Source organism: Nerophis ophidion, linkage group LG26 (assembly GCF_033978795.1).
Source record: "Nerophis ophidion isolate RoL-2023_Sa linkage group LG26, RoL_Noph_v1.0, whole genome shotgun sequence".
Classification (NCBI taxonomy): Eukaryota; Metazoa; Chordata; class Actinopteri; order Syngnathiformes; family Syngnathidae; genus Nerophis; species Nerophis ophidion.
In genome coordinates this window covers 4,764,554-4,791,097 of record NC_084636.1, presented here as the reverse complement: position 1 = coordinate 4,791,097, position 26,544 = coordinate 4,764,554, and the positions used below count along the sequence as shown (strand labels likewise).

The following is a 26,544-nucleotide window of genomic DNA, read 5'->3' as shown; positions in this document are numbered from 1 at the left end:
TGTTGAATTTGGTGAGTTTTGAAGCATTTTAAGGGGGTCAAATTACAGCTCAAAGACGTGGCGGTGTAATAATAAGAATAAAACCTTAGAAATACAATAGGGTCCTCTGTCTCAAAGGGACATTCGGTCCCTAGCGCAGCCTCTTTCTCGTCGGAGTGCACGCCACTGATTGCACAAACTGTTTTGCCGAGGAGGAAGACATCCAAGTTGTGTTTGTGTTGCAGACCACCGGACCCTCCACCGTGTCCACCCCCAGCGCCCCGGTGACGGGCTACAGGCGCATGGTCATCCCCACCCAGCCGCCTCTGACCGCCACCAAGAAGTCCACGCCCAAACCTCAGGCTCTGGTCGGCGGCGGCGGCTCCTCCACGCTCCCCGCCAAGCTCCATCAGAGCCCGGTGGCCGCCTCTTACGCCACCGCCTCCACGCCCAGCCAGCCCACCTTCAACGTCCAGGTGAGGTCGGCCCAGCCCAGCCCGCAGCACCAGGCGCCCGGCGGCCAGCAGCAGCAGCCACCGCCGCCGCGTGGCCCCGCCCAGCTCCAGTACGCCCAGCCCAAAGGACCCGACTTCGCCTACGGGCCGCCTCAGCCAGGCTTTTCCCCGCCGACTCAGGGCGGCTACCAGGAGCAGAACCAGCAGGGCTTCAGGAGGGCCGACGCCTACCAGGCGGCAGGACCCAAGAAGACCTACATCACGGACGAGCCGCAGAACCTGACCCCGTACTTGTCCGGACCTGTGGTCCCACCCAAGGTAAGAACGCTCACTGTCAGGGACATTTGTTTGTTCCACAGTCTTTATTTATTTTTTTATTTATTTTATTTAAAATTTAAATTTTTTCATTAAATCAACATAAAAAACACAAGATACACTTACAATTAGTGCACCAACCCAAAATAACTCCCTTTTTCATGACAAAAAAATAAAATAATAAATAACTAAAATATTGAATAAAAATATAATTTATCTTATATTTTAATATTTTATTTATTTATTTATTTTATTTTTAATTTTTATTTTTTTTATTAAATCAACATAAAAAACACAAGATACACCTACAATTAGTGCACCAACCCAAAAAAACTCCCTTTTTCATGACAAAAAAAATTCATATATAAAAATATAAAATAAAAACACAATTTTATATTTTTATATTATACATTTTTATTTTTTTATTTTTTTATTCAATCAACATAAAAAACACAAGATACACTTACAATTAGTGCACCAACCCAAAAAACCTCCCTTTTTCATGACAAAAAAAATTAAATAATAAATAAATAAAATATTGAATAAAAATATAATTTGTCCCACCGGGCCGCGGGACAAATTATATTTTTATTTTATATTTTTATATTTATTTATTTATTTTATTGAACATTTTAATTTGTTTATTAAATCAACATAAAAAACACAAGATACACTTACAATTAGTGCCCCAACCCGAAAAACCTCCCCTTTTTAATGACAAGAAAAATAAAAAATATATAAAAATATAAAATAAAAACATAATTTTATATTTTTATATTTTATTTTTTATTTATTTTATTTTTTTTATTAAATCAACATAAAAAACACATGTTACACTTACGATTAGTGCACCAACCCAAAAAACCTCCCTTTTTCATAACAAAAAAAATTAAAAATATATACAAATATAAAATAAAAACATAATTTTATATTATGTTTTATTTTTTATTTATTTAATTTTTTTTTATTAAATCAACATAAAAAACACAAGTTACACTTACGATTAGTGCACCAACCCAAAAAACCTCCCTTTTTCATAACAAAAAAAATAAAAAAATATATACAAATATAAAATAAAAACATAATTTTATATTATGTTTTATTTTTTATTTATTTAATTTTTTTTATTAAATCAACATAAAAAACACATGATACACCAACCCCAAAAAAACCTCCCTTTTTCATGACAATAAAAAAAAATATATATAAAAATATGAAATAAAAATAAAATTTGTCCCACCGGGCCGCGGGTCCGCAGCTCCAAAAATGTTGGGGATCACTGCTTTATACCACTCACTGTGAGCATGTCAGGGACATTAGTCTGTTCCAGAGTCAAACTGCGGCCATTGAATGCTTAACGGGTGAGGGGGGTGGATTATCGTCTCATTTGCATAAACGCCCATAACGCAGGTGGAGGTGAGGAACTCCATGTGTCTCAGGTCGCCTCTAGAAAACTGAATCCTCCAGGTGGGAATCTTTGATTTTCTCATTTGATATTCTCTCACCGTATTATTTGGTATGAACATTTTTGTGTTTTTTTGGTTTCACCTCTTTTTTTTTTTGTTAGTTTTTAATTTATTTTTTTTGTTATGTTACTTTTTTTTCACCTTGCGCTTCCTATTTTTTGGTTTTGTTTGTTTTTTTCCGGCCTTTGTTTTCTTTTTTTTCATCTTCATTTCTTTTTTGTCACGGTTACGTTCCTTTTTTCGACAGATTTGTTTCTTTTTCACGGTTTTGCTTCTTTTGCAGTTTTGTTACTTTTTTTCGCGGTTTCACTTTTTTTTTATTTCGGTTTTGTTTCTTTTTTTGGCTTCATTTCTTTTTTTTCAAAGCTTTGTTTCTTTTTTTCCACGGTTTCGCTTTTTTTTTGCCTTTTCGCTTTTTTGCGTTTTCGCTTTTGTTCGGTTTCATTCCTTTTTTTACGGCGTTGAAAACAACTTTTACCTTGAAAGTCATTTTTTTCCTTGAAAATATATTTTTTTCTTTAAAATCAACTTTTACCTTGAAAATAATTGTTTTCCTTGAAAATCTACTTTTACCTTGAAAATATTTTTTTCCTTCAAAATCAACTTTTATCTTGAAAAAAAAACGTGAAATGGTAACACCTGAATAAGTTTTCGATTCAACTCGATTCTCTCACCGTATTATTTGGTATGAACATTTTCAAAACAGGTTAGAAAAGCTCCTTCTGGTTGGTTTTTAAACATTATTTCAAAAACTGATTATTTCCAAAAAATTGTATTTACATTTTTTGTAATTGATTTTTGAAAATGATGAATCGATTGAGAAGAATCCGGATTCAGATGTGACTTATTTTGTGCGCCCTTACTAAATATAGCGACAAAGTCACTAAGTTGGCAACACGGATCCTTCCTGCTACGTCTTCTTATTCTCTGGCAGACCAGGTGTGTTAAGACTCAGAGTGTGGAGGGGGCGGGGGGGCGTGGCCTGCAGACCCGCATTAGTACAGGGTGGGCCAGGATCGGCCTCGAAGTCAACGACAGGTGCGTAGATGGCCCAGGTGGGCCTTGGGTAGGCGTCAAAACGTGACACCTTGTTTACCTTGCAGTAATTCCCCGGTTCCTGGCACAAACCGTACCGCTGCAGGCCCGCAGGCCACGGGAGTCGTTCCGCACACTTCGACGCCGCTTTGGCGGCGGTAAAGCACTCTCGTCAGGCTTGTGGAGGTGTCCTGCATGTCCGGTCCTCGTTTCCTGTGGCGAATACTTATTTATTCATTAATTTATTTATTTTTCTCCACTTGTATTTAATTATTTACTTCAATTTGGTACAAAAAATTAAAAAATATATATATATAATGAAAAAAATAATTTAATGAATTCTTTTAATTTGATAAAAAGTAATTACTTAAAAAAATATTTTTATGAATAAAATAATTTAATTAATTAACTAATTCATTTTAATACAAAAAAATACTAATTACTATGAAAAACAATTAATTAATTTAATTTGATACAAAGTAATTACTGACAAAAATATTTTTATGAATAAAATAATTGTATTAATTAACTAATTCATTTTGATACAAAAAAATTACAAAAAAATTATTATTATGAAAAACAATTAATTCAATTTGATACAAAGTAATTACTTAAAAGAACATTAAATATAATGAAAAAATTTTAACTAATTCAATTTGATACAAAGTAATTACTTAAAAAATTATTCATTATTTTGAAAAAAATAATTTTATTAAGTTAAACATGACACAGTAACCACTGTATTTCCCTTGAATGTGTAGAAATGTTGATTACATTAAGCAACACAGTACTGAAATATATCTATCCCATCATGCCAGTATCGATCCGATATCGATACCACCTTGCTGTCAATAGTAATAATGTATGTATGTATCGACCTGCTCACCGCTAACACTCATCTTTGATGCAGATTTGTGTGTGTGTGTGTGTGTGTATGCGTGTGTGTGTGTGTGTGTATGCGTGTGTGTGCGTGTGTGTGTGTGTGTGTGTGTGTGTGTGTGTGCGTGTGTGTGTGTCTGTGTGTGTGTGTGTGCGTACCGTGGGGGGGCGCTTGTCGTTTTCCATTGCGATGCATAGAATAAATTGTTGTTTTAACCTTTATGAATTTTTGAAAGATCAGGTCTGTTGGGAGCTCAGCGCCATCACACTCCATTTGTCGGAGAGAGAGAAAAAAAAGCCATCTTCTGGAGTATTTATCTCCTCGCTTAGGGCTCTGTCGCAGGATTTCTCTCTTGTTTGTTTTTTGGGGTGGAGTGCGGAGATGAAAGATGCCTTTTTTTTTTTTTTTTTTACTTGATAACACTTTCCACTTCAGGCTGAGACATAATTCTTCTTTTTTACACGGCGACATCGCGGAAGCGACATTTCGCTGCCAGCACAAGTGGGCCCACGTTGGCGAACCAATACCGATACCAATACCGATACTGATCCCATGTGATAACTGTTAATCACATGTGCTGTGGAAACTCCATTTACAAACTTAGTCGGTTCCCCGAAAAGGGTTCGTAAATATAAAATTTTGTATAGTGAATCACTTTTCCATTTTTCTTCTTCCAAAAGAAACAATGTTAATATGAATAATTGGTTCCAGCCTGGACAATATTGTTGTAAAGTTTGTACACTTTGAACACAATATAAAGTACAAGTTGGGAAATTGTGTTAGATGTAAATATAAACAGAATACAATGATTTGCAAATCCTTTTCAACCCATATTCAGTTGAATATGCTACAAAGGCAACATATTTGATGTTCAAACTCATAAACTTTTTTTTTTTTTTGCAAATAATAATTAACTTAGAATTTCATGGCTGCAACACATGCCAAAGTAGTTGGGAAAGGGCATGTTCACCACTGTGTTACATCACCTTTTCTTTTAACAACACTCAACAAACGTTTGGGAACTGAGGAAACTAATTGTTGAAGCTTTGAAAGTGGAATTCTTTCCCATTCTTGTTTTATGTAGAGCTTCAGTCCTCCGCTGTCGTATTTTACGCTTCATAATGCGCCACACGTTTTTCCATGGGAGACAGGTCTGGACTGCAGGCGGGCCAGGAAAGTACCCACACTCTTTTTTAACCAAGCCATGCTGTTGTAACACGTGCTGAATGTGGCTTGGCATTGTCTTGCTGAAATAAGCAGGGGCGTCCATGAAAAAGACGGCGCTTAGACTGCAGCATATGTTGTTCCAAAACCTGTATGTACCTTTCAGCATTAATGGTGCCTTCACAGATGTGTAAGTTGGGCGCTAATGCACCCCCATACCATCACAGATGCTGGCTTTTGAACTTTGTGTCGATAAAAGTCTGGATGGTTCGCTTCCCCTTTGGTCCGGATGACACAATGTTGAATATTTCCAGAAAGAATTACAAATGTGGACTCGTCAGACCACAGAACACTTTTCCACTTTGCATCAGTCCATCTTAGATGTTCTTGGGCCCAGATAAGCCGGCGGCGTTTCTGGATGTTGTTGATAAATGGCTTTGGCTTTGCATAGTAGAGCTTTAACTTGCACTTACAGATGTAGCGACAAACTGTATTTAGTGACAGTGGCTTTCTGAAGTGTTCCTGAGCCCATGTGGTGATATCCTTTAGAGATTGATGTCGGTTTTTCATACAGTGCCGTCTGAGGGATGGAAGGTCACGGTCATTCAATGTTGGTTTCCGGCCATGCCGCTTACGTGGAGTGATTTCTCCAGATTCTCTGAACCTTTTGATGATATTATGGATCGTAGATGTTGAAATCCCTAAATTTCTTGCAATTGCACTTTGAGAAACGTTGTTCTTAAACTGTTTGACTATTTGCTCACACAGTTGTGGACAAAGGGGTGTACCTCACCCCATCTTTTCTTGTTTTTATACCCAATCATGGCACCCACCTGTTCCCAATTAGCCTGCACACCTGTGGGATGTTCCAAATAAGTGTTTGATGAGCGTTCCTCAACTTTATCAGTATTCATTGCCCCCTTTCCCAACTTCTTTGTCACGTGTTGCTGGCCTCAATTCTAAAGTTAATGATTATTAGTACAGTTTGAACATGAAATATGTTGTCTTTGTCGCATATTCAACTGAATATGGGTTGAAAAGGATTTGCAAATCATTGTATTTTGTTTATATTTACATCTAACACAATTTCCCAACTCATATGGAAACGGGGTTTGTACATCCTGTCAGCATTTCTGTTAAACGTCAACATTGCAGCATTCACACCGGTTCCTTCAGGAATTGCCTCAGACGTGGTTTGATGGAAATCAATCAATCACTCAATCAATGTTTATTTATATAGCCCCAAATCACAAATGTCTCAAAGGACTGCACAAATCATTACGACTACAACATCCTCGGAAGAACCCACAAAAGGGCAAGGAAAACTCACACCCAGTGGGCAGGGAGAATTCACATCCAGTGGGACGCCAGTGACAATGCTGACTATGAGAAACCTTGGAGAGGACCTCAGAAGTGGGCAATCCCCCCCCCCCCCCCCCCCCCCCCCCGTCTCTAGGGGACCGAAAGCAATGGATGTCGAGCGGGTCTAACATGATACTGTGAAAGTTCAATCCATAGTGGCTCCAACACAGCCGCGAGAGTTCAGTTCAAGCGGATCCAAGACAGCAGCGAGAGTCCCGTCCACAGGAAACCATCTCAAGCGGAGGCGGATCAGCAGCGTAGAGATGTTCCCAACCGATACACAGGCGAGCGGTCCATCCTGGGTCCCGACGAGCGGTCCATCCTGGGTCTCGACTCTGGACAGCCAGTACTTCATCCATGGTCATCGGACCGGTGGAGGGGGGGACATAGGAGAAAAAAGAAAAGAAGCGGCAGATCAACTGGTCTAAAAAGGAGGTCTATTTAAAGGCTAGAGTATACAGATGCGTTTTAAGGTGAGACTTAAATGCTTCTACTGAGGTGGCATCTCGAACTGTTACCGGGAGGGCATTCCAGAGTACTTAATCCATGGCCACCGGACCGGACCCCCTCCACAAGGGAGAGTGGGACAAAGGAGAAAAAGAAAAGAAACGGCAGATCAACTGGTCTAAAAAGGGAGTCTATTTAAAGGCTAGAGTATACAAATTAGTTTTAAGATGCCCGCAGACGTTTTTTGGGCTCTAGGAATCACTAATAAACCGGAGTCTTTTGAACGCAGATTTCTTGCCGGGACATATAAATCAAATGTCTTCAACGATAAAACGTCTTCGTTTGACCACAAACGGGAGTTTTACGGAGGTGAAAAAGCGGGGTATTTCAGGCGCGTGGCGGAGCTTCGCAAGGATCCTCGCAAGGATCCTGACGAAGCTTTTTATAGGCCGCCCGGTGTCTGAGAATACCAGATGGGTGCCGTGGAGACCACTATTCTAATCCGAGCGCATCTCGGGGAAAGTCAAGGCTTCCTTCCAGCGCCGTCCGCCGGGAGCGGCCCGTCAAGGACCACACTTTTGTTAAACACAAATGAGTTCCAGCGTGAGGGGGGAAAAAAAGACTAATTATGTTTGTTCAAAACAAAAATCTACATATTGCTTGAAAGCTCGCTGGAGCCCCGGCGTGCTTTGCAAAAACAAAAAGGTGGCGTTTAGTCGGATTTGTTTGCCTTTGATTCCACATAAAAGCAAATGAGTGTTGTCTATATATAACATTAATCACCTTCCACTGAGGAGCTTGTTTCTTATTACCTCTGCCAAGGAACTTATTTGTTCTCTGATAACAAGTAAGAGATGTCCCAATACCCAACATGGGGCCGATACTTGCTGATATCCTAATAAATAAAACTATTAAGGTGGGATTTTTATGTCCTATTTAATGTTTGAATTGGATTAAAAATGAGTAGGAACATTTTATTTGCTACATTTTTATTTTTTTTATTTTTTTTTTATTTTTGAAAAATTAAATAAAAAATCAGGGCGTCTTTTTTAAAGCTAATGTAATATTTCTGTTTTTGTAGATGTAATAATGTTCCCAATATTTGTAATTAAACAGGGGCCGATACTTGCTGATATCATAATGAATAGAATAATTAAAGGTGGGATTTTAATTTAATATTTAATTTTTGGTTGACCAAAAGTCAATATGTTTGGATTAAAAATGAGTAGGAAATTTATATTTGCTACATTTTTTTTTCTTTTCTTTTCTTTTGTTTTGAAAAATTAAAAAAAAAATTAGGGCGTCTTTTTTAAAATTAATGTAATATTTTGTTTTTTGTAGATAAAATAATGTTCCCAATATTTGTACTTAAACAGGGGCCGATACTTGTTGATGTCGTAATAAATAAAACAATTTAAGGTTGGATTTTAATGGAATATTTAATATTTTGCTGCCCATAGGTCAATATGTTGGAATTGGATTAAAAATGAGTAGGAAAATTTTATTTGCTACATTTTTTATTTTTTTATTTTTTTTTTAGTTTTGAAAAATTAAATAAAAAATCAGGGCGTCTTTTTTAAAGCTAATGTAATATTTCTGTTTTTGTAGATGTAATAATGTTCCCAATATTTGTAATTAAACAGGGGCCGATACTTGCTGATATCATAATGAATAGAATAATTAAAGGTGGGATTTTAATGTAATATTTAATTTTTGGTTGACCAAAGGTCAATATGTTTGAATTGGATTAAAAATGAGTAGGACAATTATATTTGCTACATTTTTTATTTATTTTGTCTTATTTTGCTTTGAAAAATTTAATAAAAAATGATGGCGTCTTTTTTAAAATTAATGTAATATTTTGTTTTTTGTAGATGTAATAATGTTCCCTTTATTTGTACCTAAAGAGGAGACGATACTTGTTGATGGCGTTATAAATAAAGCAATTAAAGGTGGGATTTTTATGTAATATTAAATTTTTTACTGACCTAAAGTTCAATATGTTTGAATTGGATTAAAAATGAGTAGGAAAAGTATATTTACTACATTTTTTATTATTATTTTTTTTTTTTATTTTGAAAAATTTAATAACAACATTAGGGCGTCTTTTTTTAAAACTAATGTAATATTTATGTTTTTGTAGATGTAATAATGTTCCCAATATTTGTAATTAAACAGTGGCCGATACTTGCTGATATCATAATGAATAGAATAATTAAAGGCGGGATTTTAATGTAATATTTAATTTTTGGTTGACCAAAGGTCAATATGTTTGAATTGGATTAAAAATGAGTAGGAAAATTATATTTGCTACATTTTTTTTTTCTTTTCTTTTCTTTTGTTTTGAAAAATTAAAAAAAAAATTAGGGCGTCTTTTTTAAAATTAATGTAATATTTTGTTTTTTGTAGATAAAATAATGTTCCCAATATTTGTAATTAAACAGGGGCCGATACTTGTTGATGTCGTAATAAATAAAGCAATTAAAGGTGGGATTCTAATGTAATACATTTTTTACTGACCCAAAGTTTAATATGTTTGAATTGCATTAAAAATGAGTAGGAAAATTATATTTACAATTTTTTTTTATTTTATTTTATTTTTTTACTTTTGAAAAATTAAATAAAAAAATTAGGGCGTCTTTTTTAAAATTAATGTAATATTAATGTTTTTGTTGATATAATGTTCCCAATGTTTGTAATTAATAAAATGAAATATAAACTTGTTATTATTTCTTAAATTTTTTGGCTATTAATAAACAATTACTACTGCTAAACAATATATTGAAGTAAATAATATTTCCTTTTTATTACCAATAGCTATGTGTATTTTTATCACCTCTGCCAAGGAAGTTATGTGTTCACTGATAACAAGTAAAACAGTAGAAAAGTCCAAATACCCATCATTGGACTGATACGGGGGCGATACTTGCTGATATCGTAATAAATAAAATAATTTAAGGTTGGATTTTTATGTTTTATTTAATATTTTGCTCCCCAAAGGTCAATATGTTTGAATTGGATTAAAAATGAGTAGTAAAATTTTATTTGCTACATTTGTATTTTTTTAATTTTTGTTTTGTTTTGAAAAATTAAATAAAAAATCAGGGCGTGTTTTTTAAAGCTACTGTAATATTTCTGTTTTAATAGATGTAATAATGTTCCCAATATTTGTAATTAAACAGGGGCCGATACTTGCTGATATCATAATGAATAAAATAATTAAAGGTGGGATTTTAATGGAATATTAAATCTTTTGTTGACCAAAGGTCAATACGTTTGAATTGGATTAAAAATTATATTTGCTACATTTTTTTTTCTTTTTTTTTATTTTGTTTGAAAAATTAAATAAAAAATTAGGGCGTCTTTTTTAAAATTAATGTAATATTTTGTTTTTTGTAGATGTAATAATGTTCCCAATATTTGTAACTAAACAGGAGCCGATACTTGTTGATGTCGTAATAAATAAAGCAATTAAAGGTGGGATTTTATGTAATATTAAATTTTTTACTGACCTAAAGTTCAATATGTTTGAATTGGATTAAAAATGAGTAGGAAAATTCTATTTACTACAAGTCCAAATACCCATCATTGGACCAATACGGGGACGATACTTGCTGATATCGTAATAAATAAAACAAAGTTGGGATTTTAATGTAATAATTAATGTTTTGCAGCCCAAAGGTCAATATGTTTGAATTGGATTAAAAATGAGTAGGAACATTTTATTTGCTACATATTTATTAATTAATTTATTTTTTTTACGTTTTGGAAAATTAAATAAAAAATCAGGGCGTCTTTTTTAAAGCTAATGTAATATTTCTGTTTTTGTAGATGTAATAATGTTCCCAATATTTGTAATCAAACAGGGGCCGATACTTGCTGATATCATAATAAATAAAATAATTAAAGGTGGGATTTTAATGTAATACTTAATTTTTTGTTGACCAAAGGTCAATATGTTTGAATTGGATTAAAAATGAGTAGGAAAATTATATCTGCTGCATTTTTTATTTCTTTTGTCTTATTTTGCTTTGAAAAATTAAATAAAAAATGAGGGTGTCTTTTTTAAAATTAATGTAATATTTTGTTTTTTGTAGATGTAATAATGTTCCCTTTATTTGTACCTAAAAAGGAGACGATACTTGTTGATGTCGTAATAAATAAAGCAATTAAAGGTGGGATTTTTATGTAATATTAAATTTTTTACTGACCTAAAGTTCAATATGTTTGAATTGGATTAAAAATGAGTAGGAAAAGTATATTTACTACATTTTGTATTATTATTTTTTTTTTTTAATTTTGAAAAATTTAATAACAAAATTAGGGCGTCTTTTTTTAAAACTAATGTAATATTTATGTTTTTGTTGATACAATGCTCCCAATATTTGTAATTAATAAAATGAAATATAAACTTATTATTATTCCTTAAATTTTTTGGCTGTTAATAAACAATTACTAAAAAAATTAATAAAAAAATAGGGCGTCTTTTTTAAAATTAATGTAATATTGTGTTTTTTGTAGATGTAATAATGTTCCAAATATTTGTACTTAAACAGGGGCTAATATTTGTTGATATCGTAATAAATAAAACAATTTAAGGTTGGATTTTAATGGAATATTTAATATTTTGCTGCCCATAGGTCAATATGTTGGAATTGGATTAAAAATGAGTAGGACCATTTCATTTGCTACATTTTGATTTTTTTATTTTTTTTTTTTGTTTTGAAAAATTTAATAAAAAATCAGGGTGTCTTTTTTAAAGCTAATGTAATATTTCTGTTTTTGTAGATGTAATAATGTTCCCAATATTTGTAATTAGACAGGGGCCGATACTTGCTGATATCATAATGAATAGAATAATTAAAGGTGGGATTTTAATGTAATATTTAATTTTTGGTTGACCAAAGGTCAATATGTTTGAATTGGATTAAAAATGAGTAGGAAAATTATATTTGCTACATTTTTTTTTTCTTTTCTTTTCTTTTGTTTTGAAAAATTAAAAAAAAAATTAGGGCGTCTTTTTTAAAATTAATGTAATATTTTGTTTTTTGTAGATAAAATAATGTTCCCAATATTTGTAATTAAACAGGGGCCGATACTTGTTGATGTCGTAATAAATAAAGCAATTAAAGGTGGGATTTTTATGTAATAAATTTTTTACTGACCCAAAGTTTAATATGTTTGAATTGGATTAAAAATGAGTAGGAAAATTATATTTACTAATTTTTTTTATTTTATTTTATTTTTTTACTTTTGAAAAATTAAATAAAAAAATTAGGGTGTCTTTTTTTAAACTAATATAATATTAATGTTTTTCTTGATATAATGTTCCCAATGTTTGTAATTAATAAAATGAAGTATAAACTTGTTATTATTTCTTAAATTTTTTGGCTATTAATAAACAATTACTACTGCTAAACAATATATTGAAGTAAATAATATTTCCTTTTTATCACCAATAGCTATGTGTATTTTTATTACCTCTGCCAAGGAAGTTATGTGTTCACTGATAACAAGTAAAACAGTAGAAAAGTCCAAATACCCATCATGTGACCAATACGGGGACAATACTTGCTGATATCGTAATGAATAAAATAATTTAAGGTCGGATTTTTTCGGGTAATATTTAAGATTTTGCTCCCCAAAGGTCAATATGTTTGAATTGGATAAAAAATTAGTAGGAAAATTTTATTTGCTGAACATTTTTTATTTATTTACATTTTTTTTAAGTTTGGAAAATTAAATAAAAAATTAGGGCGTTTTTTTTAAAGTTATTTTAATTTTTATTTTTTTGTAGATGTAATAATGCTCCAAATATTTGTAATTAAAAAGGGGCCGATACTTGTTGATATCGTAATAAATAAAGCAGTTAAAGGTGGGATTTTTATGTGATATTTAATTTTTTACTGACCCAAAGTTCAATATGTCTGAATTGGATTAAAAATGAGTAAGAAAATCATTATTTAGTACATTTTTACCTTTTTTTTTAAGTTTTGAAGAATTAAATTAAAAATGAAAGCGTCTTTTTTAATATATCAATGTAATATTTCTGTGTTTGTTAATATAAAATTCCCAATACTTGTAATTAATAAAATCAAGTATAAACATATTATTTCATAACATTTGTTTGGGTTATTAATAGACAAATATTACTGTTAAATAATATACTGAAGTAAATAATATTTCCTTTTTATTACCAATAGCTATGTGTATTTTTATTACCTCGGCCAAGGAAGTTATGTGTTCACTGATAACAAGTAAAACAGTAGAAAAGTCCAAATACCCACCATGGGACCGAAATAGGGGCCGATACTTGCTGATATCGTAATAAATAAAAGTATTAAGGTGGGATTTTTATGTAATATATGTTTGAATTGGATTAAAAATGAGTAGGAAAATTATATTTGCTAAAAAAAAAATTATTCGATTTGATTTTTAGTTTTGGAAAATTAAATAAAAAATAGGGTGTCTTTTTTTTTAATTAATGTAATATTTTGTTTTAAAAAGTCATTAATTTTACTTTTTCAAACCGATACCGATAATTTCTGATACTACATTTCAAAGCAATTATCGGCCGATATCGGGCATCTCTAGTAAAAAGAAGCTTGTTTTTTTACAGTGGGTCGTAGAAGCAACAATGTTTGTCCTCGGTCATGTCAAAGCCCGGAAGAAAGGCGCCAAAAAGCCAAATAAAAAGCAAAGTGCTTTGTTGCCTCGTGGGTGTTGTTGATGCGAGTGCAGCCTCAGTAGATCACCCGGCCTTTGTCCCACAAGCGCTCGTAAATAATCATGCCGGCGCAGCGGCTAAATCATTTCCCCAGCTCGATATCTGTCAGCCGAGGCTCCGCCGTTGCAAAAGTGTCGGTGTTGTTTCCTGTGGCTCTGATGATATCAAAACCAGTTGTCGTTTTGTTGCTCGTTATCTTGAAGATGACAAGGCTCAGTAATGTTTGCATTCAATCCGATGGTGCGGACAAGCCACAGGCCCTTCTGCAGAAAGAGCGACCCCTGCTGGCTGCTCCTAAACGACCCGGATCATTAACTTCCTCCTCTGACAGGTTTTATCGCGGGACACTCACCAGCAACTTCCTCGCTGTAGGTGCACACGCAATAAATACGTCTTGGGGTTTGCAGCGGGGTTGAAGTGCATTTTTCCTCGACATCACCACAAACTAGAAGACACTGCCAATGTTGGACATACTGTATGTGCAACTAAGTAGTTTTTTCAACTGGGAACATTCCTGGAATTCCATAATACCTTTTCTCAATTCAACATGTTACCCTTTTTGGACCCTTTTTTCTGGCGATGACTCCTTCCACATTTTCACCCCATTTCAAGTGTTCCACCGTCAAAACATTCCTCTTAATCAGGACAAAAAACAAAGTCGTTTTTTGAACTGGAAAAATTCCCGGTTTTCCTGAAATTCCTAGGATTCCTTTAAGGGGGAACATTATCACAATTTCGAAAGGGTTAAAAACAATAAAAATCAGTTCCCAGTGGCTTGTTGTATTTTTTGAAGTTATTTTCAAAAAATACCGGTCCCCGAATAGCCCTAAAAAAAGCTTTAAAGTGCTTGATTTTCGCTATTTGCTATGCGACTATCCATTTCCCTGTGACGTCACACAGTGCTGCCAATGTAAACAAACAATGGGAATACCACAGCAAGATATAGCGACATTAGCTCGGATTCAAACTCGGATTTCAGCGGCTTAAGCGATTCAACAGATTACGCCTGTATTGAAACGGATGGTTGGAGTATGAAAGTATTGAAGAAGAAACTGAAGCTATTGACGCTATTAATATCCATAGCATGGCCGAATAGCTGCGTTAGCATCGCCGGTAAAATGTGCGGACCAAACGATCAGGACTTTCGCATCTTTTGACACTGGAGCAACTTAAATCCGTCGATTGGTAAGTGTTTGTTTCGCATTAAATGTGGGTAGAAGGAAACGTAATATAGTTGCAAATGCTTCTGCAGGTTATCCATACATCTCTGTGCCTTGTCTGCTTTAGCACCGCCGGTAAATAGCATGTTAGCATTGATTAGCGTAGCATGTTAGCATCGATTAGCTGGCAGTCAACATCAACAAAACTCACCTTTGTGATTTCGTTGACTATCGTTGCAAATGCATCTGCAGGTTATCCATACATCTCTGTGCCATGTCTGCCTTAGCATCGCCGGTCAAATGTGGAGACACTCTGGCACATTCAATGGGGGTCTGGCGGCAGATACTTTGGCATCTTGGGGCCAGTGGTGCAACTTGAATCCCTCCCTGTTAGTGTTGTTACACCCTCTGACAACACACCGTCGAGGCATGATGTCTCCAAAGTTCCAAAAAATAGTCGAAAAAACGGAAAATAACAGAGCTGAGACCCAGTGTTTGTAATGTGTTGAAAATGAAAATGGTGGCTGCGTTACCTCGGCGACGTCACATTCTGACGTCATCGCCTCCAGCGCGATAAACAGAAAGCTGTTTAATTTGCCAAAATTCAACCATTTAGAGTTCGGAAATCGGTTAAAAAAATAGATGGTCTTTTTTCTGCACCATCAAGGTATATATTGACGCTTACATAGGTCTGCTGATAATGTGCCCCTTTAATACCATTTCCCAGGTGAAAATGTTTCTACTTTAAAATTTCTCGACCGATTTGAAAGGTTTCTGTTTAACTCAATCAGAACATTCAAGTCTTATAACATTTTCCGAAAAATTCCCATCTTTCCCAAATTTCCACAAAATTCCCATTGAAATTAATGGGACATTTTTAAATGTTAGTCATAAAAAATAAGGCAAGTCTTTTTTATTTATTTATTTTTTCAAAATGTGTTTGGTAAAAAAAAAAAAAAAAGTTATTTGGAGGGAAAAAATACTAAATAAAAGCATATTTAAAAAAAATATTTAAGATGTTTGTTTTGTTATTGACTAAAATGTGTCAAATAAAAAATATGAGAGCAGATTTTTAATATGTAAAACCAATCTTTATCGACAAAAAAACATATATATATATGTATATATATATGTATATATATATATATATACATATATATATATAAAACAAAATACACACATTACTAAGAAAAACATTTTATATTGCTACATTTTTGACACCTTTTTTAAAGGGAAAAAGTCCAAAATCAAAATTTTATGTTAAATAAAAGCATAATTTGAAAATGTTCCAATGTATTATCTTTTTATTAAGTAAAATATGTGTAATAAAACATATAAAGGTGGATTTCTTTATTTTTATAGTAACTAATGTAATATTTAAGTGGTTTGGCTTTAATGATGAATAATTTGTTTGAATTATATTAAAAAACACAGTGCAACAAATTAAAAAAAGAAATATTAAAATAATTAAAGGTGACCTTTTGTCAGTTTATTTTCTTTGATATAATGTAATATTTACTTTTTATAGACACACATTTGTTAAAATATGTGTAGTAAATGATTTAAAGGTGGATTTGATTTGTTTTAATATGTAGTATGGAATGTAATTATTTGTAATTACTTTAAATGATGTAAAACAGTACATTTTGATTTAGTGTATTTTTAATTTTTTTTCTAAGCTTTGAATAATTTAATAAAAAATGAAGGTATGTATTTAAAAAATGAAGAAAATATTTCTGTTTTTTGTTTGGTTTTTCTATGTAATGTTCCCAATATTTGAAAAATGAGGACTAAAAGAAATAACAAAGGCAGCAAGAAGAATTTTACTTTTATATAACAAAATAACAAGTGATGAATAATTATTACTGTGAAGTATATTGAATCAAATTAATATTTCCTTTTTTAATTGAGTGCGTCTAATCAAATAAAAAAAAGTACCAACATTTGATAATCATGAAAAGAGAATTTTAGAATTAAAAAATAAGTAAAATTAAAATTTCGAAAATATTTGCAGTAATAATTGCCAATTCAAATAATTATTTTCTATTTTATGATGTAATATTTACTTTTTATTGACAAACATTTGTTAAAATATGTGTAGTAAATAATTTAAAGGTGGATTTGATTTGTTTTAACATATAGTATGGAATGTAATTGTTATTAACTAGTTTAAATTATAATAAAAGAGTACATATATATTTTTTTATTTTTTATTTTTTCTTTACTCCTCTCTGAGCTGCTACCTTACCGTGGTAGAGGAGTTTGCGTGTCCCAATGATCCTAGGAGCTATGTTGTCCGGGGGCATAAAGCCCCCTGGTAGGGTCTCCCAAGGCAAACAGGTTCTAGGTGAGGGATCAGACAAAGAGCAGCTCGAAGACCTTTATGAAGAAGAAAAAGCATGGACCCAGATTTCCCTCGCCCGGACGCGGGTCACCGGGGCCCCCCTCTGGATCCAGGCCCGGAGGTGGGGCACGATGGCGAGGGCCTGGTGGCCGGGCCTGTTCCCATGGGGCCCGGCCGGGCACAGCCCGAAGAGGCAACGTGGGTCACCCCTCCAATGGGCTCACCACCCATAGGAGGGGCCATAGAGGTCGGGTGCATTGTGAGCTGGGCGACAGCCGAAGGCAGGGCACTTGGCGGTCCGATCCTCGGCTACAGAAGCTAGCTCTTGGGACGTGGAACGTCACGTCACTGGGGGGGAAAGAGCCTGAGCTAGTGCGCGAAGTCGAGAAATTCCGGCTGGTTATAGTCGGACTCACCTCGACGCACAGCAAGGGCTCTGGAACCACTTCTCTCGAGAGGGATTGGACCCTCTTCCACTCTGGCGTTGCCGGCAGTGAGAGGCGACGGGCTGGGGTGGCAATTCTTGTTTCCCCCCGGCTCAAAGCCTGTACGTTGGAGTTCAACCCAGTGGACGAAAGGGTAGCCTCCCTCCGCCTTCGGGTGGGGGGACGGGTCCTGTCTGTTGTTTGTGCTTATGCACCAAACAGCAGTTCAGAGTACCCACCCTTTTTGGGTACACTCGAGGGAGTACTGGAAAGTGCTCCCCCGGGTGATTCCATTGTCCTACTGGGGGACTTCAACGCTCACGTTGGCAACGACAGTGAAACCTGGAGAGGCGTGATTGGGAAGAATGGCCGCCCGGATCTGAACCCGAGTGGTGTTTTGTTATTGGACTTCTGTGCTCGTCACGGATTGTCCATAACAAACACCATGTTCAAACATAAGGGTGTCCATATGTGCACTTGGCACCAGGACACCCTAGGCCGCAGTTCCATGATCGACTTTGTAGTTGTGTCATCGGATTTGCGGCCTTATGTTTTGGACACTCGTGTGAAGAGAGGGGCGGAGCTTTCTACCGATCACCACCTGGTGGTGAGTTGGCTGCGATGGTGGGGGAGGATGCCGGACAGACCTGGGAGGCCCAAACGCATTGTGAGGGTCTGCTGGGAACCTCTGGCAGAGTCTCCTGTCAGACAAAGTTTCAATTCCCACCTCCGGAAGAACTTTGAACATGTCACGAGGGAGGTGCGGGACATTGAGTCCGAGTGGACCATGTTCCGCACCTCTATTGTCGAGGCGGCAGATCGGAGCTGTGGCCGCAAGGTAGTTGGTGCCTGTCGGGGCGGCAATCCTAAAACCCCTTGGTGGACACCAGCGGTGAGGGATGCCGTCAAGCTGAAGAAGGAGTCCTATCGGGTCCTTTTGGCTCATAGGATTCCGGAGGCAGTGGACAGGTACCGACAGGCCAAGCGGTGTGCAGCTTCAGCGGTCGCGGAGGCAAAAACTCGGACATGGGAGGAGTTTGGGGAAGCTATGGAAAACGACTTCCGGACGGCTTCGAAGCGATTCTGGACCCCCGTCCGCCGCCTCAGGAAGGAGAAGCAGTGCACTATCAACACCGTGTATGGTGTGGATGGTGTTCTGCTGACCTCGACTGCGGATGTTGTGGATAGGTGGAAGGAAGACCTCCTCAATCCCACCAACACGTCTTTCAATGAGGAAGCAGTGCCTGGGGAATCTGTGGTGGACTCTCCTATTTCTGGGGCTGAGGTCGCTGAGGTAGTTAAAAAGCTCCTCGGTGGCAAGGCCCCAGGGGTGGACGAGACCCGCCCGGAGTTCCTTAAGGCTCTGGATGCTGTGGGGCTGTCTTGGTTGACAAAACTTTGCAGCATCGCGTGGACATCGGGGGCGGTACCTCTGGATTGGCAGACCGGGGTGGTGGTTCCTCTCTTTAAGAAGGGGGACTGGAGGGTGTGTTCCAACTATCGTGGGATCACACTCCTCGGCCTTCCCGGTAAGGTTTATTCAGGTGTACTGGAGAGGAGGCTACACCGGATAGTCGAACCTCGGATTCAGGAGGAACAGTGTGGTTTTCGTTCTGGTCGTGGAACTGTGGACCAGCTCTATACTCTCGGCAGGGTTCTTGAGGGTGCATGGGAGTTTGCCCAACCAGTCTACATGTGCTTTGTGGACTTGGAGAAGGCATTCGACCGTATCCCTCGGGAAGTCCTGTGGGGAGTGCTCAGAGTATGGGGAATCGGACTGTCTTATTGTGACGGTCCGCTCCCTGTATGATCAGTGCCAGAGCTTGGTCCGCATTGCCGGCAGTAAGTCGGACACATTTCCAGTGAGGGTTGGACTCCGCCAAGGCTGTCCGTTGTCAACGATTCTGTTCATAACTTTTATGGACAGAATTTTTAGGCGCAGTCAAGGCGTTGAGGGGTTCCAGTTTGGTAACCGCAGGATTAGGTCTCTGCTTTTTGCAGATGATGTGGTCCTGATGGCTTCATCTGACCGGGATCTTCAGCTCTCGCTGGATCGGTCCGCAGCCGAGTGTGAAGCGACCGGAATGAGAATCAGCACCTCCAAGTCAGAGTCCATGGTTCTCGCCCGGAAAAGGGTGGAATGCCATCTCCGGGTTGGGGAGGAGACCTTGCCCCAAGTGGAGGAGTTCAAGTACCTAGGAGTCTTGTTCACGAGTGAGGGAAGAGTGGATCGTGAGATCGACAGGCGGATCGGTGCGGCGTCTTCAGTAATGCGGACGTTGTATCGATCCGTTGTGGTGAAGAAGGAGCTGAGCCGGAAGGCAAAGCTCTCAATTTACCGGTCGATCTACGTTCCCATCCTCACCTATGGTCATGAGCTTTGGGTCATGACCGAAAGGATACGATCACGGGTACAAGCGGCCGAAATGAGTTTCCTCCGCCGTGTGGCGGGTCTCTCCCTTAGAGATAGGGTGAGAAGCTCTGCCATCCGGGAGGAACTCAAAGTAAAGCCGCTGCTCCTTCACATGGAGAGGAGCCAGATGAGGTGGTTCGGGCATCTGGTCAGGATGCCACCCGAACGCCTCCCCAGGGAGGTGTTTAGGGCACGTCCAACCGGTAGGAGGCCACGGGGAAGACCCAGGACACGTTGGGAAGACTATGTCTCCCGGCTGGCCTGGGAACGCCTCGGGATCCCCCGGGAAGAGCTAGACGAAGTGGCTGGGGAGAGGGAAGTCTGGGTTTCCCTGCTTAGGCTGTTGCCCCCGCGACCCGACCTCGGATAAGCAGAAGATGATGGATGGATGGATGGATATTTTTTTTTTATATTTAGTACATTTTAGATTTGAAGAATTGAATAAAAAATGAAGGTATCTTTTTTTTTAAATAATGCAATTGTTTTTTTTTTGTTAAGTTTTTTGATGTAATGTTCCCAATATTTGAAAAATTAGGATAAAAGAATTAAATTGGCAGCATTTGTTATTCTTTAAATATTTTATATAATTTTATAATTATAAAGGGAGAATTGTAGAATTTTAAAATATGTAAAAATTATAATTTTTTAAGTATTTGGGGTAATAATTGCCAATACCAATAATAATTTTCTTTTTTATGTTGTAATATTTACTTTTTATTGACAAACATTTGTTAAAATCTGTGTAGTAAATAATTTAAAGGTGGATTTGATTTGTTTTAATTTATAGTATGGAATTTAATTATTTGCAATTAACTAGTTTACATTATAATAAAAAAGAGTAAAAAAAAGTTTAGTACATTTTAGTTTTAAAGAATTCCATAAAAAATGAAGGTTTCTTTTTAAAAATAATGCAGTATTTTTGTTTTTTGTTTAGTTTTTTTGATGTGATGTTCCCAATATTTGAAAAATTAGGATAAAAAATTAAAATGGCAGCATTTGTTATTCTTTAAATATTTAATATTTTTATTGGGTGAATTTGACTTTTATACAACAAAATAACAAGTGATAAATAATTATTACTGTTAAAAATATTTTTTATTAACTATGTCTAATCAAAATAAAAAAGTGCCAACATTTGATAATCATAAAGGGAGAATTGTAGAATTTTAAAATATGTAAAAATTATAATTTTTTAAATATTTGGGGTAATAATTGCCAATACCAATAATAATTTTCTTTTTTATGTTGTACTATTTACTTTTATTGATAAACATTTGTTAAAATATGTGTAATAAATAATTTAAAGGTGGATTTGATTTGTTTTAATTTATAGTATGGAATTTATTTATTTGCAATTAACTAGTTTGAATTATAATAAAACTGAGTAAAAAAAAAAAAGGTTATTTAGTACATTTTAGTTTTGAAGAATTCCATAAAAAATGAAGGTATCTTTTTAAAAAATATTCCAGTATTTTTGTTTTTTGTTTAGTTTTTTTGATGTAATGTTCCCAATATTTGAAAAATTAGGATAAAAAAATAAAAATGGCAGCATTTTTTATTCTTAAAATATTTTATACTTTTATGGGGTGAATTTGACTTTTATACAACAAAATAACAAGTGATAAATAATTATTACTGTTAAAAATGTTTTTTAATTAACTATGTCTAATCAAAATAAAAAAGTGCCAACATTTGATAATTATAAAGGGAGAATTGTAGAATTTTAAAATATGTAAAAATTATAATTTTTTAAATATTTGGGGTAATAATTGCCAATACCAATAATAATTTTCTTTTTTATGTTGTAATATTTACTTTTTATTGACAAACATTTGTTAAAATCTGTGTAGTAAATAATTTAAAGGTGGATTTGATTTGTTTTAATTTATAGTATGGAATTTAATTATTTGCAATTAACTAGTTTGAATTATAATAAAAAAGAGAACACATTTTTTTTGTTTTTAGTACATTTTAGTTTTGAAGAATTCCATAAAAAATGAAGGTATCTTTTTAAAAAATAGTGCAGTATTTTTGTTTTTTGTTTAGTTTTTTGATGTAATGTTCCCAATATTTGAAAAATTAGGATAAAAAAATAAAAAAGGCAGCGTTTTTCATTCTTAAAATATTTTATATATTTATTGGGTGAATTTGTCTTTTCCAACAAAACAAGAAGTGATAAATAATTATTACTGTTATATATTTTTTTAATTGACTACGTCTAATTGTTTTTGTTTTTTTATCCTCATTTTTCAAATATTGGGAACATTACATAAAAACAAAAAAACAAAAGAAAAAACAGAAATATTGTATTAATATTTTTTAAATACCTTCATTTTTTATTAAATTCTTCAAAACTTAAAACAAAAATTGCCAATACCAATAATTACTTTCTTTATTTTGTAATATTTACTTTTTATTGACAAATATTTGTTAAAATATGTGTAGTAAATAATTTAAAGGTGGATTTGATTTGTTTTAATATATAGTATGGAACGTATTTATTTGTAATTAACCAGTTTAAATTATAGTAAAACATTTTAAATTTACAATTTTGAAAATATTTGCTGTAATAATTAGTTGAAATCATAAAAAACAGTAAAAAAAATTATTTAGTACTTTTGTAAGTTTTGTTCTATGTTTTGAAGAATATAATAAAACATGAAGGTATCTTTTTTTCAAATTAATACAATATTTCAGTTTTTTGTTTAGTTTTTTTAGATGTAATGTTCCCAATATTTGAAAATTGGAGATTTAAAAAAAGAAAACAAAATATTTTATATATTTATTGGGTGAATTAGACTTTTATACAACAAAACAAGAATTGATAAATAATTATTACTGTTAAATATATTTTTTAACTGACTATGTCTAATCAAAAAAAAAAAGTACCAACATTTGATAATCATAAAGGGAGAATTATAGAATAAAAAAATATGTAAAATTACTTTTTTTTTTAATATTTGGGGTAATAATTGCCAATACCAATAATTATTTTCTTTTTTTATGTTGTAATATTTACTTTTCATTGACAATCATTTGTTAAAAATACGTGTAATAAATAATTAAAAAGTGGATTTGATTTGTTTTAAGAAATAGTATGAAATATTATTGTTTGTAATTAACTAGTTTAAATTATAATAAAACATTACAATTTTTTTTATTTAGTACAGTTTGTTTTTGATTAATTTATTAAAAAATGAAGGTATCTTTATAAAAAATAATGCAATATTTCTGTGGGTTTTTTTTAGTTTTTTGATGAAATGTTCCCAATATTTGAAAAATGAGGATTTAAAAAAAAAAAAAGGCAGCATTTTTTATCCTTAAAATATTTTATATATTTATCTGGTCAGTTTTTTTCCCCAACAAAACAAGAAGTGATAAATAATTATTACTGTTAAATATATTTTTTAATTGACTATGTCTAATAAAAAAAAACATTACCAACATTTGATAATCATAAAGGGAGAATTATAGAATTAAAAAATATGTAAAATTACTTTTTTTTTTAAATATTTGGGGTAATAATTGCCAATACCAATAATTATTTTATTTTTTATTTTGTAATATTTACTTTTCATTGACAGACAATTGTTAAAAATATGTGTAATAAATACTTAAAAGGTGGATTTGATTTGTTTTAAGAAATAGTATGGAATTTTATTGTTTGTTATTAACTAGTTTAAATTATAATAAAACATTACAATTTTTTTATTTAGTACAGTTTGTTTTTGATTAATTTAATTAAAAATGAAGGTATCTTTATAAAAAATAATGCAATATTTCTGTGTTGTTTTTTTTTTAGTTTTTTGATGAAATGTTCCCAATATTTAATAAAATGAGGATTAAAAAAACAACAACAAAAAAGACAGCATTTTTTATCCTTAAAATATTTTATATATTTATTTGGTCAATTGTTTTCCCCCCAAAAAATATATATTTTTAATTGACTATATCTAATCAAAAAAAAAAAGTACCAACATTTGATAATCATAAAAAAATGCTGCCTTGTTTTTTTTTTATCCTCATTTTTCAAATATTGGGAACATTACCTCAAAAAACAAAAACAAAAAAAACAGAAATATTGTATTCTTTTTTTTTTTTTAAATACCTTCATTTTTTTGATTAAATTCTTCAAAACTTAAAAAAAACCCTAATAAATAAAAAAAAATGTCCTAAATAAAAAAAAATTGGGGGAGAATTGTAGAATTAAAAATATGTAAATTAAAATATTTTTTTTTTTTATATTTGCGGTAATAATTGTCAATGCCAGTAGTTATTTAACCAATGGACAAGTCCTGCATGATGATGTCATGTGGAAGGAAAAGCGAAGTTGGTGTGCCTAATGAAGTGGCCGGTTTGTCAGTGAGGTAAAGATGTTTCGGGCCAATCAGGGACCGGCGCACGCGTTGATGCGGCGGTCGGTAACGCGGCGTCCGACTCCGAGCGTCTCCACGCCAGCCATCCGTGCAGTGTTTTGTTGTTATGATGTTTGCCCCTCCCCCCCCCTCCCCGGATCGCTCGTGGCGGCGCTCTCTGCACTCCCAGATTTTGAAATATCTGTTTGCAGGGGGATGTGTCACTTCCCAACACATGACCTACTTTCTACGCACGCACGATCTTGCAAACGTCGAAAAGCCCTCGCATACATTCCCACGTCTGCACGTGAACGCCGCGTCCGTTACGCCTTATGCTTAATTTTTCATCAAGCTACGCAGCTGCTGCCTGTTTTACTCGCTGCTGCGTCGTCTTCCAGCCCGCAGCGTTTAATTGCAGCTGAAAGAGAATGACCTATTTTGTTTGGAGGAAAAAAAACCTCCACTTATCTGCTCCTCCTCAGAAGGCGGCCTTGGGGCGGGAGCGCGGCATCCTGGCCTCGCCGCCGCCGCCCCGACTTTCTGTCGGGAGTGACAGGAAGTGACGCAGCAAGTTACCCGCCGAGTCAGCCTTTATCGACAACCTACCGTTTGTACTTTGTGTTAGAAATATTCAGTGCCGCCGCTATTTTTATTTCATTTTTGTCGACCTAAAAATGGCTGGAATTTTCTGCGTCTTTTTCAGAAAGTTGTGGCAAAAGTTGGGATATTTTTTTATTATTTTTTTAAAGACGTTGAATCAACTTGTGATTTTATGACTTTATTGTCTCAAGTGTTCCTTAAAAGGCGGAGAGTTTCGTTGGTGCTGCTCAAAAAAAGAATTGCGATTCTAAATCGATTTATGATTTTCAAAAAATCTCACGTTTTTTGAGCGCAAAAATGACGACTAAAGTGGAGAAGCTGTATTTTCATTTGTACTTTATTGACAGTTTATTTAAAAAAACATACAGTATTGGTATAATAATAATAATAATATGTATATATTATGTAATAATTTAATAATTTAGACCCTTTTTAGAGAATATTTGATTAGTATACATTTTTGTAATCAGCCTGAACTATTTTTATTTGCACTTGAATTTTTTGGACAGTTGAAGAAACATTATTTATTCGGATTCTAAATTGATTCATAATTTTCAAAAAATCTAAAGTTTTTTGAGCGCAAAAATGACGACTAAAGTGGAGAAGCTGTGTTTTCATGTGTGCTTCAACCCATTGACACTTAAAAAAAAAATCTAGTATTAGTATAATAATATTATGTATATATTAAATAATAGTTTAATAATTTTGTTTCTTTTTAGAAGATATTTGATTCTTATCAGCCTGAGCTATTTTTATTTGCACTTTAATTTTATTGACAGTTGAAGAAACATGCAAATTTTATTCATTCCGATTCCAAATCGATTCATCATTTTTTTTTAAATCGCAAGTTTTTTGAGCGCAAAAATTACGACTAAAATTGAGAAGCTGTGTTTTTGTTTACTTCAATTTATTGACACTTCATAAAAAAAACATCTAGTATTAGTAGAATAATAATATGTATATATTATATAATAATTTATTAATTTAATCCCTTTTTAGAGAATATTTTATTACAATACATTTTTGTAATCAGCCTGATCTATTTATATTTGCACTTTTAATTTTATTGACAGTTGAAGAAACATGCAAATTTTATTTATTCCGATTCTAAATCGATTGATAATTTCCCAAAAATCTCAAGTTTTTGGAGCGCAAAAATGACGACTAAAGTGGAGAAACTCTATTTTCATTTGTACTTCAACTTATTGACACTTTAAAAAAAAAAAACATCTAGTATTAGTATAATAATATTATGTATATATTAAATAATGGTTTAATAAATAGTTTTTGAGCGCAAAAATTACGGTTAAAATGGAGAAGCTGTGTTTTTATGTGTACTTCAACTTATTGACACTTCATAAAAAAAACTTTTAGTATTAGTATAATAATAATATGTATATATTATATAATAATTTAT

General features: G+C 33.9%; 1 protein-coding gene across 11 annotated transcripts in view; it reads left to right on the top strand.

The window, feature by feature from the left end:
• lpp (LIM domain containing preferred translocation partner in lipoma) overlaps positions 1–26,544 on the top strand; it is a 515,529-nt gene that overhangs the window by 365,821 nt on the left and 123,164 nt on the right. For all 11 annotated transcript variants that reach the window (XR_009804541.1, XR_009804542.1, XM_061888695.1 and 8 more), the window contains one exon: positions 225–752. Coding sequence is in view for 9 of the 11 variants with exons in the window: in XM_061888695.1 (XP_061744679.1) it covers positions 225–752 (528 nt within the window). In the remaining 2 variants the exon portion in view is untranslated. The remainder of the gene's footprint in view (positions 1–224; positions 753–26,544) is intronic.